At 33.7% G+C, this 14,730-nt stretch overlaps 2 protein-coding genes across 5 annotated transcripts; one reads left to right on the forward strand and one right to left on the reverse strand.

Moving 5' to 3' along the window:
- The first annotated feature begins 115 nt into the window (after positions 1–115).
- LOC113689722 (F-box/FBD/LRR-repeat protein At1g13570) lies at positions 116–3,112 on the forward strand. Of its 4 annotated transcripts, none has more exons than XM_027207472.2 (4): positions 116–420; positions 1,465–2,311; positions 2,412–2,573; positions 2,652–3,112. In XM_027207472.2, the coding sequence occupies exons 1-4, from the start codon at positions 404–406 to the stop codon at positions 2,865–2,867; spliced, it is 1,242 nt and encodes a 413-aa protein (XP_027063273.1). In that variant the 5' UTR covers positions 116–403; the 3' UTR covers positions 2,868–3,112. The 4 variants fall into 4 exon arrangements, with proteins under 4 accessions (XP_027063273.1, XP_071906572.1, XP_071906571.1 ...); XM_072050471.1 differs by having other exon boundaries at positions 117–420; positions 1,495–2,311; XM_072050470.1 differs by having other exon boundaries at positions 118–420; positions 1,292–2,311.
- Positions 3,113–7,034: 3,922 nt separating this feature from the next.
- On the reverse strand, positions 7,035–9,795 carry LOC113689065 (uncharacterized). Its single transcript, XM_027206899.2, has one exon. The coding sequence runs from the start codon at positions 9,485–9,487 to the stop codon at positions 7,262–7,264; it is 2,226 nt and encodes a 741-aa protein (XP_027062700.1). The 5' UTR covers positions 9,488–9,795; the 3' UTR covers positions 7,035–7,261.
- Between the last annotated feature and the right edge of the window lie 4,935 nt (positions 9,796–14,730).

Consider the following 14,730-nt stretch of genomic DNA (forward strand, 5'->3'; position numbering starts at 1 on the left):
TGATCTCGAGTTTTGATAAAGCAAGCTTGCACGCTATTCAATTAAACTCGACTTGTTTGCACCTTATATAAAAGCCAAAAGATGTAACTGTTTTTAAATGGCCTCTTTCCCCTTAATTACACACGGTCTACGCGTACGCGATATATTAGTCAAACATTTATTTCCCTTTCCAACCCCCCAAATGAAAAGAAATCGTCCTTTTTTCTTCTTTCCTAAACTTCCAAACAACTTTGAAGGAAACTTGTCTCTCAATTTTTTCTTTTCTTTTCTTTTCTATCTTAAACTCCCAAACTGGCCATAAATCTCCAAAACCTCTTTAGTGTATATATATTTTTTGCAGAGTTTCTCTTCTGGTTTCTGGGCATCTCGTCCGTGAAGAAGCCCCGTCTGTATCTATAGAACAATGATTCTCAATTGCCGGTATGTTTTCAATTTGCTTGATAGAATGAACTGGAACTTAGTTTGTAACTTCATTTGTTGTCACTATTTTTGCTTCGTTTCTGAAATTAATACAAAGAAAATGCTACATTCTTTATTTATTTATTTATATTTGCAAGATTTGCAAATAGAATTAGAAGCACAAGTACTTCTGTAGCGATGCATACATCATTTCTTGAAAATAATTGAAGGGTTTCGAGCTGAAAAAAGATCTTTTAATTCTGTAAAGCTTCAAAAACTAGTGTTCAGAATTTCCCCTTCTTTATAAGTTTTTTTTTTCTTTTTTTGGGGGGGTGGGGGGGTGGGTGGTTATGCTCCGGTACTTTATGGTTTTCAGATTCTCCAGTGGCTTAGATAGTGAAGTTATTAATTTTCTCTTTTTCCTTGGAGATGGATGGTGAGGTTTTTTATATATATGTTTGTAAAAACTTCAAATATGTTTTCCAAACACTTTTTTATCTCCCATATACATCTATTTAAAAAGAGTTCTAGAATTAAATTATTCTAAAACAAGCTTTGATCTTAATTTCGAATGTTCATATTACAAGAATACGTGAAAACTTATAACCAAATTTTTTGGTGAACTCAACTTGAGTTTATTCGTAATTGAATTTGAGTAGGCCTTAATCGAATCTCAATATTAAACTTGATTTTGCTGGATTACCACTATAATGGTTGGCTTGTTGCTGGTAATCTACGTCCAAACAAGTATAAATTTTCTAGTATTCCCTTGTTGCTAGGTTATGTGTAATCACGATATACATAGGAATGATGGCATAGCCTAGTTTTGGAAAGTTGTAAACTGTCTTTTCTCCAAACCTTAACTTGTGATGTTTGAATGACCGCACAGCAGCTTGGTGGATCTGTTTTCATCTTGTCTTTTTAAGATGATGGCTTTCATTTGTCCATTGCACATTGGAATGTGTGTGCGGATGTTGCTTTCTGCTGAACTGTTAATTTTAGTAAGGAGACAAGTACTGTTCAATTATATAGTCTCCTTCTGTTGTGTTCATTTGCTTTTATCAGCAGAATCATGACTGCTGATAATCGTGCAAGGGTTGCTGAGGAAAGGGGTGCAGTAGATAGACTCTCAAACCTTCCCATAAATGCCATACAGAATATAATAGGACGCATGCCCATTCGAGATGCAGCAAGAACGAGTATTTTGTCGAGCAAATGGAGATATATTTGGGCTGAATATCCTGAGGTTGTTCTTGACGAGCAATTCTATGCAGAGATAATGCGAAACAATTCACCGAACTTTTTCCTAACCGAATATGTAAACAAAGTCAATGGAATACTTTTTCAACACCTTGGACCCATTTTGAAATTCGTTCTTGACATTCCAGAATTGTATTCAACTCAATACTCCAGCATTGATCAGTGGTTGTTATTCGTGTCGAGAAAAGATGTGACAAAACTCATTCTTCATAACAGAAGTCCTAATCCTTACAAAGTACCTTGTTATGCTTTCAGTTGTCCAAAACTTGCCTATATAAGGGTGACTAAATGTATTTTTAAGGCACCAAACTCAGAAGGCTTCTTCGGAAAGCTCACTCACCTTGTTCTGGAAACAGTCACCTTTCAGTTCTCAGTCCTTAATCTCCCTCAACTTGTTCAATTAGAGTTAAAAAACTGTTTTGGCATCCAACTTTTATGTGTATCTGCTCCATCACTACGAATCTTGATTCTTCTGGACAATGACGATCTTGACTTGAGCTATTATATCACCTGCAAAGACCTGGTAACCGTGTACATTGGATTGTCAGATGGAGTTGAACATGATAAATTGGATAAGAACATTACTTTGACAAAGCTTCTTGGCTGTTGGCCTGAACTCGAGTGTCTTTATTTGAACGGATCATTTCTCAAGGTACTTGTTCGTTTCTGTTTCTTTCTGGTTAACATAGATGAGGTTGTTTGCACTTGAACATGTTCGAGTAATGGATTTCATTTTGTGGTCTACTTCATAGCATCTGGCAGCAGGTGACATTCCTCAGAGGCTTCCGATTGATCAAGTTAGCTCCTTGGTATATCTGACCCCATTTCGTATTACCTATCACTGTGCCGAGATTGCTTGCATTCTTTGCTTATTGCAGAGTGCTTGGAACTTGTCTGAATTGGAGATTTGGGCGGTAAGAATTGTTACTAATCATGATTTTTTCCCCATTGAAATGTTGATAATAGTACTGATTTTGTTTTCTGTCTAACAGGATAAGCAGATCATATACGACGAGAAAACTGTCACTTACTTGAAAGAACCAGGTCTGATGAAACAAAGTTTTAAAGGACTCCAGACTGTGACCATGCAAATGTTTAAAGGTTCGACATCTGAGCTGCTTCTTGTAAAGCTTCTGTTATTCTGCTCCCATCACTTGAAAGAATGTGTATTGAAGAGAACCAAGACCTTGACCCTCTTGAAAGGTTGAACACATCAAAGGAGTTGTTGCGGTTCTCACGAGCATCGCCTAAAGTTGAAGTGATTTTCGAACCAGGGAATTGAAACTTAGAAACTCTGTTTTCAATTTGTCAATGCTGGTTGACTGTATGAAGCACACCTTCCTCTTTATGGTGATTATCTCTATGTGGTATCTTCTTGTTTTTGTATTTGGAAAATCGGGATCTTAGTTTCCTCTTGATTTGTCAATACATTATCTTCTTGTTTTTCATGGAATAGCTTCTTTCTTGTCAACCTATCTAATTCAATTTAACAGCATGCGTTAAAACTGCTGCTCAAAAGTATCATCTGTGTTCGCCTGCAATGGCAAGGATGCTATTGATCAAAGTCACATAAAGATTGGAATCTCTGAATTTTGTTGTTTTGTAAGCTTAAAGAAACACCCTTTTTTTTGCAGTCTTATACATGGCCAAACTAATAAAAATGGATATAAAATGCACCCCAAACATCACAGAAATAGGACCTGTAAAGGTAATATTGCCTGCAGAAACAGTACCCTATTCTGTTTTGGGAACAGCTGAGCTAGGTGAAAATTTAGGGCCTAAATAGTATATGGATTCAGTTCTACATATTGAGATTCAAGATAGTTTTGAATCCCGGTTCAAAAACTCATGTATTCCATTGATAAAATTGAAATTTGATATAAAAAATTTTAGGTCAATTTGTGTTGCCACAATTGATACAGTAATGCCTTGTCCACGTTTTGCACAGCTGTTTATCAAGCCCAAAAGATGATACAGAGCAAGAATTTTTTCAATTGATGCGTTTGATCATTGTCAATTTTACTTCTTTTCAATTGCTCTCACTTATTCTTCCTTGTCCAAGTCTCCTTCTAGAATTCTATTTATATACATTGACTTGGATGACAAAAATAGTACTATTAAAAAACAAATACCAAGTAACTACTTTCAGCCTTTCAAGCATTGGTTTGATTTTTCCTCAACTTTACTGAATCTACCTCAAGGCTCTCCCTCCAACTCCAGCAATTTTTTTTTGTTTTGTTTTCTTTACAATTTCTATATTATGTAATAAAATTTAGTTTTTAATAATCATTCTAATTCTAGTTTTGTGCTTTGGAATGAGAATTTGTTATATGTTCCTAGACTAAGTCTGCATCCGGAATCTTAATGTATATAATACATTTAGCTATTAGTTTATATATTTGATAGTTAATAAAATGTGTTTATTCTTATGTGAATAGTGACTTTTTTTTGTTTACTTTCTTCCACAATTGCTGCGGATCTATTTTCAACTTAATAAAATTTTTCAGCTTTGAATTCTGCATAAAAATGATAATTCAGATCACCACCAACCCCTCTAAAGCCCATTTCTAGTTATAGAATTGTACCTTATAATCCCACTAGAAGGTCTCTTAAATTGCTCAAACAAAACCTGCAAAGTTGCCAAGAAGACCTGCCTGCTCTGTTAGGTCAGTAGCCAGCAGACTTTCTGGCTAGGTTCCAGTGGCTCCAAAAATTGCCAGCCCCATCAATCCTTCCTTGTCAAAGATATGTGTTTCTTATCATCCTAGAGACCATGATTCCATTCAAATGCCTCTTAAACTGCTGAAACCAACCATCCAAACATTTCCCTAAAGGGATGCCTGCAAACCTCTCAGACTGGTGACCAGCCAAATTCTTGCTAGTTTTCCAGTGGTTCAGGTCGCATATCTGTGCCTCATATACCCATATCCTGGTTGAGGTATCATGTCTATAATCCCCAAAACATTTAATCTCACATATTGCCTCGTAAACTGCTAAAACCAACCGCTAAATATGCCACCAAGTGCTGCCTAATGGCTGTCAGGCTAGTTGGCACCCAAATTTCTTTGGTGGTACAAGACCATCCTCAAGCGCACCATTCAATTCTTCTATGTGATGACAAATACAAGCTTCTCATTCATAGATAGAACTTGTCAATGTAATCCTCTGGCAACTTCTTGTAATCCTCACCAGAAAAACTGCCACTTTACTTGTTTCAAGTCACACCTGTTGCTAAATTGCTTCAATTTTCTTTGCTGAGATAATGAAAGTTAAAAATATCGGTATGTATGTATGTATTATTTAAGTGCCCTATGATCATGGTTTTTTTTAGCCCGTTAAAAAAAAAAGGTTGGGCGGGTTCGTTTGTGGCCACCAACATGAAGCAGGCTGTGTTTTGAGATCATAAGTCGCTTACAGAGGTTTCTATAGATCTCTCACTAATACAGTTCTTACATTCGTAACAATATTCAAATACACGACTTTTTTTGTGAAGAAGTAATCCGTCCTTATCAATTGAACCAAACGATCATGGTTTGCTATATTATAATGGTGATTGGCTATCCCACATAGCTAGGCCCGAGTCTCATATACTACTATTTCAATGACATAAAAGCTGCATAAGTTAAATCATTAATTGTATGTTTATAATGTTAAAGATCCGTATTTGTCAATATCTTGATATCTTCGAAATAAATTAAAAAAAAAATCCACAAATTTTGATAGATCAAAATTATGTTCAAATTTTCTTAACACAATCCACAAATTTGACATGTCAAAATTATGTTTAAATTTTCTTTCTTTTTTCCCTATAATTATGGATTTATTATATTTTTATGTTTTTAAAAAAGGCAATAATGAGTTATTGCTTTACTATGAAGGACACTACACAAAAACATAAAGAATCTTACATCCTCTCAACATATTATAAGGATTATATTGAGAAAAAAGAAAAGAGAACAAAATACATTCAGGAAAGGAATATAATCAAATATCAGTTTTGGTAGGTTAGAATATGTAAAAAGACTTTATTATTCTACAATTAGTAAAACCTATATCAATTTGGTCGTGCTTGGTATACAATAAGAGTAAGGATTATAGGCATGTAATAATTTATCTAAGGAATAGATATACAGGTTTGGATATTTGTAGTATATCATGTCTGCGAATAAAAAGAATTAATTGTACACATTTTTATTTGTGTTCATACGTCCAGCTTTATAAGTGAACGTGAACATTTCATATGCGGATATACGAGTGAAAAATGTCTATTACTCTTTTTTTTTACCAATTATATGCAATGATTTGGTTAGGTGGTGCAATATATGAAAATGATTACAACGAAATATATAATTCTTTCGGTGTAGAATTGATTGGAAATAAACGAAATATATACTTATTTTGTGTATAATTGATTGGAAATATGTTTCCGTTCTTCATAGGAATTAGAGGAGGATTACTAACAAAAACTAGGATACTATTATCTCATACTATACTTGTATAGCCATTTATAAAAGCATACTTTGAGATTTATAAACAAGAAGAAGATCTATATTCAGACATATATACATAAAACGTAGAGTAATTTCACCCGCAGTGAATCTTTTGTTTCACTCTTTATGCCACTTTTTATTATATTGCTATTTTCCCTTCATAAATATCAAATTTTAATTCTTTTTTGTTTCCTCAAGATCTAATAACTATTAACTAAGTAATGCACAAAATTTAACAAACTTAGACAATCAATTTTTTTAATGATTATTGTATTTATTTTTTACTCAATTAATAGTTATTGGATTTTAAAAAAATAAAAAAAACTAAAATATAATATTTATGAAGGAGAAATAATAATATAATAAAAAATGAAATACAAATTGGCACGGAAGATCCGTTGCGAATTTCCCCTAGGGGATAGGGAGGATAGCTTTGCAACATGAGCCATAGAAGATAAAGAAACCTATTTAGCTCTTTATATTGTATATATGTATCTAAATTTCTTTGAACTTTATTATTGAATTAATCAGAGGATAGAAGGGAGCATAGTCTCTAATTTGTATTCCAGGTCCACACTTAGAACGTTGTCAGACGTGAGCAAACTATTTAGATTAGACTATTGGTAATTAAATATCATTAAGTTATTAAATGAACTATTAAATTCTTTTGTTAACTAATAAGAGACTAAACAAGCTTATTAATTGGCATGGTGATAAATAGTTTTTAACCTTTTAACCTTTTTCAATAAATTCTCTTTCTTTTATTTTCCAAATTACTTGTCTATTGTTTTTTTTCCTAAGATTCTCACAGGAAAGTACAAGTAATGTTTTGTTAAAACACCTACAAAAGTCTTCTTTATAATTTATCGAATAAGAAGATTGATATCAATACAACACTTTTAATCAATTAAATCTTCTTTTAATTCTTTTAATTGATCTCAAGAGAGTGATTATCTGAGCAAGTATCACAAAAAAGTGCAATGCAAGTACTCTCACGCTGGTTGACTAAAGAGAAGCTCCAACATTTTATACCATCATCCTGTGAGCTCAACAATAAAGGGCCTTCCTATCTGGTAATGTATCTACCACAGTATAGATAAACCTCTATCTGGTCACAATTCAAGCTTGGATACTCTCCTGTGTAGAACAGATGTCCCTAAAAATGTCATCAGTTGATGATCTCTTCTGTATTGCTTCAATCGTTCAGGGCTTATCTTTCGGAATCCAAACTTATTCTTCCACATTGATTCTGCTTCATGTGCAGCCGGAAGCACCAGGTCTGTCACATTGACAGATGCCAGGAGGTTTTCAATGCAACAGAACAATGACTGGAAATATCCTTTGCCTTGACAACTACTAGTCGTAGCAACCAGTGGGATTTCAGCCACATCCTGGCCAAATATTCGGAAAATTCCAGCAGACACCACTATTGAGTTTACTGTCAAGACGGCGCAAAACATTCCTCCATAATCTTGATCTCTATTGGATTTTCCATAGATCAACGAAGGAATAAGATCAGTGTTGCTTTTGCTTGGATCGCCAATGGGGTCAAAACGCTCATGGAAAACAGAAACAGCATCAGACAACCATTTCCTACTTTCTTCGGAAGCCATTTTCCCCTGGAGAAGTCTCCATGAGACATTCAGATCAGCATCATCTTCATGCTTCTTTTTCATTGTGCTTAGCAGAGAATCTGGAAGCTTTTGTTCCCGGCTGCTTACAAGTTGCTGAAGGGCAGAGTAAATGCTGCTGCATACTCTGCTGCAGAACCAGTTCCCACTTGGCAATTCTTGCAAGTCATCCATCCCGTGGTCTTTCAAACACCCAACATGATACTCCCTTTCACACTGATCACAAATAATAACTGTGCGAGGTCCAAAATCAGATTCATTGTAGTCATGAACCCTGCAAATGACACATCCACCAACATCAGTTTCTGAAGCACCAATTATGCGAACACATCGTTTTCTTACTTCTTCCACAGGATCAATTCCAGCAACCCTTCCAGCAGCTACAGCATTTGCATTGTGCTCCACAAAGTTCTCATTTTTAAGCATATTCACACAACATCTACAATACCAAGTGCCCTCAGGAACTCTTGGAAGATCAACACACCCGTGGTGAAAAGCTCTGGGGCACAAATCACAACACAAGAGCTCCCCCACACCTTCACAAACTGAACAGATATCATCACTTTGATTTACAGACGAATGCAAATTTCTTTTTATTGCTAAAGCCCACTCGTGAAGGGATACTCCATCTGATGTATATATCTCGTGGTAAGGCTTGCGCCGAGCAGCATAACCAGCATGAGCCTCAAACGTTGAGGGACTAACTACTTTATTGCAACAGTAGCAGAAGATCCCAGAACCAGATTTATAGCCCGAAAGCACTTTCTTGCCCTTTGAATAATAGCCTAATGGAGTTCCATCAGCAAGCAAATTCGACTCAAAAACCACTTTGTGCAATCTAAGATCTTTCTTGGTCAGCTTTCCTTCAACCTTTTTCCTAGGACATTTAGCAGACGAGTTCTTGCTGGAGGCAGGTAACGTGGGCCTAGAACCAACGCGATCAGTTGACTGAGTAGTCTGATCTTCAGACTCCCTCAAAGAATCACACAAGTTATTAGCTTTTGCCTGTGAAAAAGCAATAGCTTTCAGGACTCGAACTGCCAATGAGTCATCAGAAGAAGCATCCTCCTTGCAAGCATTCAAGATATCGCGAAGGGATTTCCCATTCCGCAAATAAATATTATCAGCAGCACAATTCTTTCCACTTCTTGCGTGCAACTCAAACCGATCAGGCGACAAAACTCGACTCCCTTTACATGCATCACAGAAACAAGTTATCCCACACCCTCGAATTTCTCCTCGGAGCCCTGCTTCCCCTGCCTTATTTTCACCCATTGATCCACAAACATAATGCACAGGTAAGCCCTCTAGCAAACCCGTCTCAAGAAGATCCTTCAAACTTGCCGAATTTCGATCAAAAGAAACCCCATTATGGCAATTAACATTAACATCATCATAATCCAAGAAATCCACCTTCACACTTTTCGCTCTTCTCTTATCCTTTGGTTTCCGTGATATTATCGTTACCTCATCATCCTCATCACTACGTACATCTATCACATCACTCTTTGTATCCTCTTTTTCTTCAGAATCCTCGAATTTAATCCAGCCATGAAAGTTCTTACCGCCACCTTTCTGAGACCTGGTAACTCTCCTGTTCCCGTTCTCCCCTCCTATGTCATCATCAACAGGGGAAAGCTTTTTTTCCCTCATCAGAAAAGCATATTCCCTCTTCATTCCAGGCCGAACCTTGACAGGAAAATTCATAATTGTATCGAATCACTCAAAAATTCTTTAAAAAAAAGGAAAGAAAAGAACCTGCAGATTTCAAACTATAATGGCTGTATGTAATTATATTTGTAGATAGAAATAAAACCGAATCCTTTCCTAGATTGGAATCCAACTACAAAACTGAAATCGAATCCTTTGCTAGGTTGGAGTCGGGGAAATTTGGGGATGGAGATAGATTCAGAATCAAGATTTTTAATTTTTAAGTTCTTTAAAAAAATAATAAAAAAATCTTAGGTTTTCTAAGGTCGGTGCCCGGCAGCCAGCCTTCAGGAAGGACTTTGGAAGAGGTCGGTGTAGGGTTTAAGGGGGAGGTGGGTCCCATGTATTTTAGTTTATAAACCCAGTTAATTCCGATTCAAATTTGAAAGCCAGTTCTAAATTTTGGTGTGGAATTTCGGGAAATTTTTTTTTGGGGGTGTGATCGTTTGTAATAAATTGATAAAGAGAAGGCCATATTGCAAAAAATATTATTTGAAGCTTTTTTTATTTATTTTGAAAAAAAATTATTTTTTTTATTTTACATATATCACATTAAAAAAAATATTAATACATTACTATAAAAGATTTTTCAAATAATTTTCTATTCAAATAGACTCAAAAGTATTGAGTATTTAAAATTAAAATTTAGAATCAGATAAAATAATCAAACGATAGGAGTCACTGATTCACTTTCGTCCCGTTCCGGTGCATTCATGTAATTCTCCGTTGCATGCTAATTAGTCATAATTTTTTGGAAAGAGAAATACAGTTTTGTCCTTAATGGATTCACCCTTTTGTAGTTTTAGTCCTTAAAATTTTTTAAAAAACAAATCTGGTATCAATGTTTAGTATATGTGCAATTTTAGTCCCTAAAATTTTGGTGAGAGCAAATTTGGTCTCTAATGTATCCAATTTAAAGCAGATTTAGTACATTTTAAGAATTTTTCCTAATTAGACAAACTTTAGTGACATCTAGTCATGTGTCCATTAAATTAAATTTCAAAATAAAGAAACAAAATAGTAACTCACTTTATACAACAAAATTAAAAGCTAATAGGTCATGTCCTAATTAATAAGCTACTAAGAAGAAAGAAAAATTTTAAACTAAAAAATTAAAACGAGTTGGAGCACTTAGTTCATCGATTCAAAACTCATTTTCACTCTCTATCCACATTGCCTCCAAATAAAAACTCGCAGTTCTTAATTTTTTTTTGTGTAGATTAACATGAAATTCATCAATAGATTGACCATCTTCTTAAATCACACTTAACTCGAAAAGTTGGTAAAAAGCCTTATTTATCCTACTTAAATTCTCCAAAATCACTAAAAATGCACTAAAACACACACGCAAATATTTGAAAATATGATAATTATCAATATAATAACTGTATTCAAAACCGAAGTGCTAAAACTATAAAAGTGTTTTTAGATGACATAGAATCAATTAAATTCAATCAATATCATACATTTTATTATTCAAAAATAGCTTTTTTTTTCTTTGTGATAGAAGAATTTTCTCAATGGTCAGATCTTTAGAGTTATTGCATATGTACAAATTCGTCGACTTAAAATTACTTTAAAGTAAACTGGAAATTTGATGACTGTTACATGCATATTTAGACCATGTTGAATTGACGATGTTTTCTTTTTATTAACGCTATTTTGTTTTCTTTGCTTTAAAAAGTTAAGCAATTAAACTTTAGGTTTTCGTGTACTTGCCAGTGAGTGATGAATGGTGATATGTTATTGTCGTAATAGGCAGTAAGAAAATTTCATGTTAAATTAAATTTTTTAACAAAAGTGTTGATAGAACGTATAAAATGATCTCAGGCGAAAAAAAGAGTATAAAATGTTTGGGACGGCCAATTTCCCACGCCAAGTGGAAATGCACTCAATGAATTATTTATTTATTTATGTTAATTCCATCACATAGGCCGAAGTGATCCTGGGTGGATGTGATACTATTCTGCTATAGCACAAAAAATTCTTTATGGTTGAGCCTCCAAGATTGAGAGGAGACTCTTGGGTTCTAACCTCTTTCCTTCTTCTGCTCGTTTCTTAAATCCTATCTCTCTCTTATTAAAAAAAATAAAAAATTTTTTATTTATTCATTTTTTTAATATAATGTTGGATAGTATATTCAAAGAAGTTAAGTGCTAAACATTTGGTAGAGCATTCTAGCATAAATTTCGCAACAAATAACAAACTTTTCTTGTTGATTTGGATGTTGCTATTTGATGATAATGCCAGTGTCACCCAAGATTATTACTACTTTAACGAAAGGTGTAAATATACACTGAGCAAATGCTGAGAGTGAATTGAGTACAACTCTCTCCTAAATTCCAATTTCAACCCTAAATATTGTTGCTATTGTGCTCAAATACTTAGGCTGTTTGGGGTTGCGGTGACTTCTAAAGAAATACTTCTTATACAAGTACTTTTAAATTTTAACAAAAGTGCTTTCAAATTATCAAAAGTTGGGCTCTTTAAATTATGAAAAATTAATTACCAAATACCCTAGAAGTATTTTTAGGGTCCGTTTGGTTCACGAACTGAATGAGATGGGATGACTTATTCTCAAATTATTAATTTTGGGTTGAGTCATCATCAGATTAATAATTCAAATTATCTAATGTTTGGGTGGTTTTGGGTTTGGATAGGATTTGTTCAGGAATAATCCTATCCTATATTTGGTTGGAGATTGGATGAAATAGGATTACTATTTTAATGGTCAAAATGCCCCTTAAATTGCAGATTCTTTTTAATAAAATAATTTAATATTTATTAAAATATTAATAAAATAATTTAATAACAAATTTTAGAATTATAAAGTAATCAAGGGTTTTGATATATAAAAATTTTCATTCACTCAAACTCAGCCCATGCGGGCTCGTAAAAATAGATTTTGACTAAAATTTTGAACCTAAATTTGAAATCCAATTAAATGATAGCCCAAGTTTTGGCAAACTTAAGGTTAAATTGATTAAAATCTAACCCATTTAAGAGCTTTAAATGGCTGAGATCAAACCAATATAGAAGATTTCTCTTTGGGCCAAAGTTGAACTTATTGAAGTCTTCATTCACAAAGTCCAATTGATAGGATTGTGTATTTATATAGAATTTGGTTGAGAAAATGAGCTTAGTAAGGGCAATTTAGTCCAAGGGCAATATAGTCCTTTTATTATGATGTTAAATATGGGCAAATTAGTCAAAAAATTGAATATAATTAGTAGGGCTAATTAGTTTGTTTATTATCATATTATTATATGAGAGTATGATTTATGTAATGAATGTGTATCATCCACAAGGGCAAATTAGTCTAAATATTGTTATATTGGCAATGGGGGCATATTAGTAAAAAAAATATTAAAATTAATTAGTAGGGGCAAATTAGTCCATTTGTGTTGTATTGTCGAGGGGGAGTAGGGTTATATAATTATGAAAGTATACATTTATATTATTTGTAAAGTTAATCTTTTATACACTAACAGTATATACACTATCATATTTGGATGCATAAACACACATGCAAAATTTGAATTTCAAATTTAAATTCAGATTACGTGTCATGCATCCAATAATGAAAGTGTATATACTGTCAGTGTATAATAGATTAATGCATATTTATAAGGATAAATTAGTTTATAATTTTATCATCCTATCTGTTAGTCTAAAATTTTATTATGACTAATATCAACTCACCCCATGAGATTATTTTATCCTATAAATAGGGGATTAATTCGGCTAGTTGAAATGTATCATCCTATGTATAAAATGGCAACCAAACATGAATCACACAGTATCATTAATTCAATCCTATGTTATCTTATGAACCAAAAGAAAGTATTTTAAAGCATTTTTTTAAAAGCGTACCGTAACCTCAAACGAGACCTTCCTCTCTCCTCCCAATCTAAATGCCATAAAAAATATCCACCTCTTCCCATCCTCTCTCTTCTTCCATCATTTTGTTTACTCTATTCTTACTTTTCTTTCTCCTCTCTCGTCTCCTCCTTCCTACTTCGGCGACCTAATCCGAATCAGCTTCCTTTTATGGGCCTACTTCTCATCTCTTCCATCAGCAATCGATGCAGTGCTGATGGTGATTTCTTGATGGTTGTGGTGGAGATGATGGTACTAGTGCTGACAGTGTTTTGTTGGTTGTGATGCGTGGTGTTGTTAATGATGATGGTGGCAGTAGGGTTATGGTAGTAGTGGTAGTTATAGGCACACTTGAATGAACGATACGCTATTGGGTTTATGAACTCATCAAATGAAAGGGAAAGATTTCACTTTGCACCCCCCAAATATGCCTAAATTGTCACTTTAGTTACTAAATTTTAAAATGGGACGTCATAGTCCCTAAAATATAATATTTGTCCCATTTTAAGTAGAGACATCAATGGAACTAGGCCAAATTTTATACTTAAAAATTTATATCTTAGGGACAAATATTTTATTTTAGGGACTAAAATAAGAAATATTTTATATTTTAGGGATTAAAGTGGGACAAATATCATACTTTAAGGACAAAACTGCCACATTTTAAATGTTGTTGACCAAAATAGAACTTCAAATATAGTTGGAGGGTGCAAAGTGAAATTTAACCGAAATGATAGAGTTACACCAAGACTCTCAAAAACAGAATAACTGAACTATTAAAACATAAATACGATGAAAAATAATGATCTTGATGTTCCAATCAATTTAAATTTTGACATTGATTTTGTGCTTAATATGTAAATAAATGAATCTACTTCTGGGGTTTGCATAAAAAAAAAAAAAAAAAAAACGTACTCCAAGTCCTGAATTTGACTTCATACAATTTGTTTGATCTTGGCTTGAATATTAAAAACAGCGGGGAAAACACAATTTATATATAGACAGAAAAATAATAAGTACAAGCTTGAGTTTCTTGACATCTTCATTAATAACTTTGATTAAGTCCAGAAACATGCCAAGCTCTGAATAATTTTTCTACCAAAAAATAAAAAATAAAAACCCGTTTTTTTTTCTTTTTCTCTTTTTCCCTCTTTCTTCGGTTCAAAGATTAAAATTTTGGCAGGACACCAAACACTCTTATAAGTAAGTGTAGGCCTTCTAACAAGTTGGTTTAGAATATGAGAAAAGAGCTTCTCTATAACAATTTTGTGTTGATCCATCATCCATTGTGGACTGGCATCGGCAAATTTGGTGTTCGAGAAACGTCGTTGTTCCATCTTCTTTTCTTGTGTAAAGAAATG

Source organism: Coffea arabica, chromosome 5c (assembly GCF_036785885.1).
Source record: "Coffea arabica cultivar ET-39 chromosome 5c, Coffea Arabica ET-39 HiFi, whole genome shotgun sequence".
Lineage (NCBI taxonomy): Eukaryota > Viridiplantae > Streptophyta > Magnoliopsida > Gentianales > Rubiaceae > Coffea > Coffea arabica.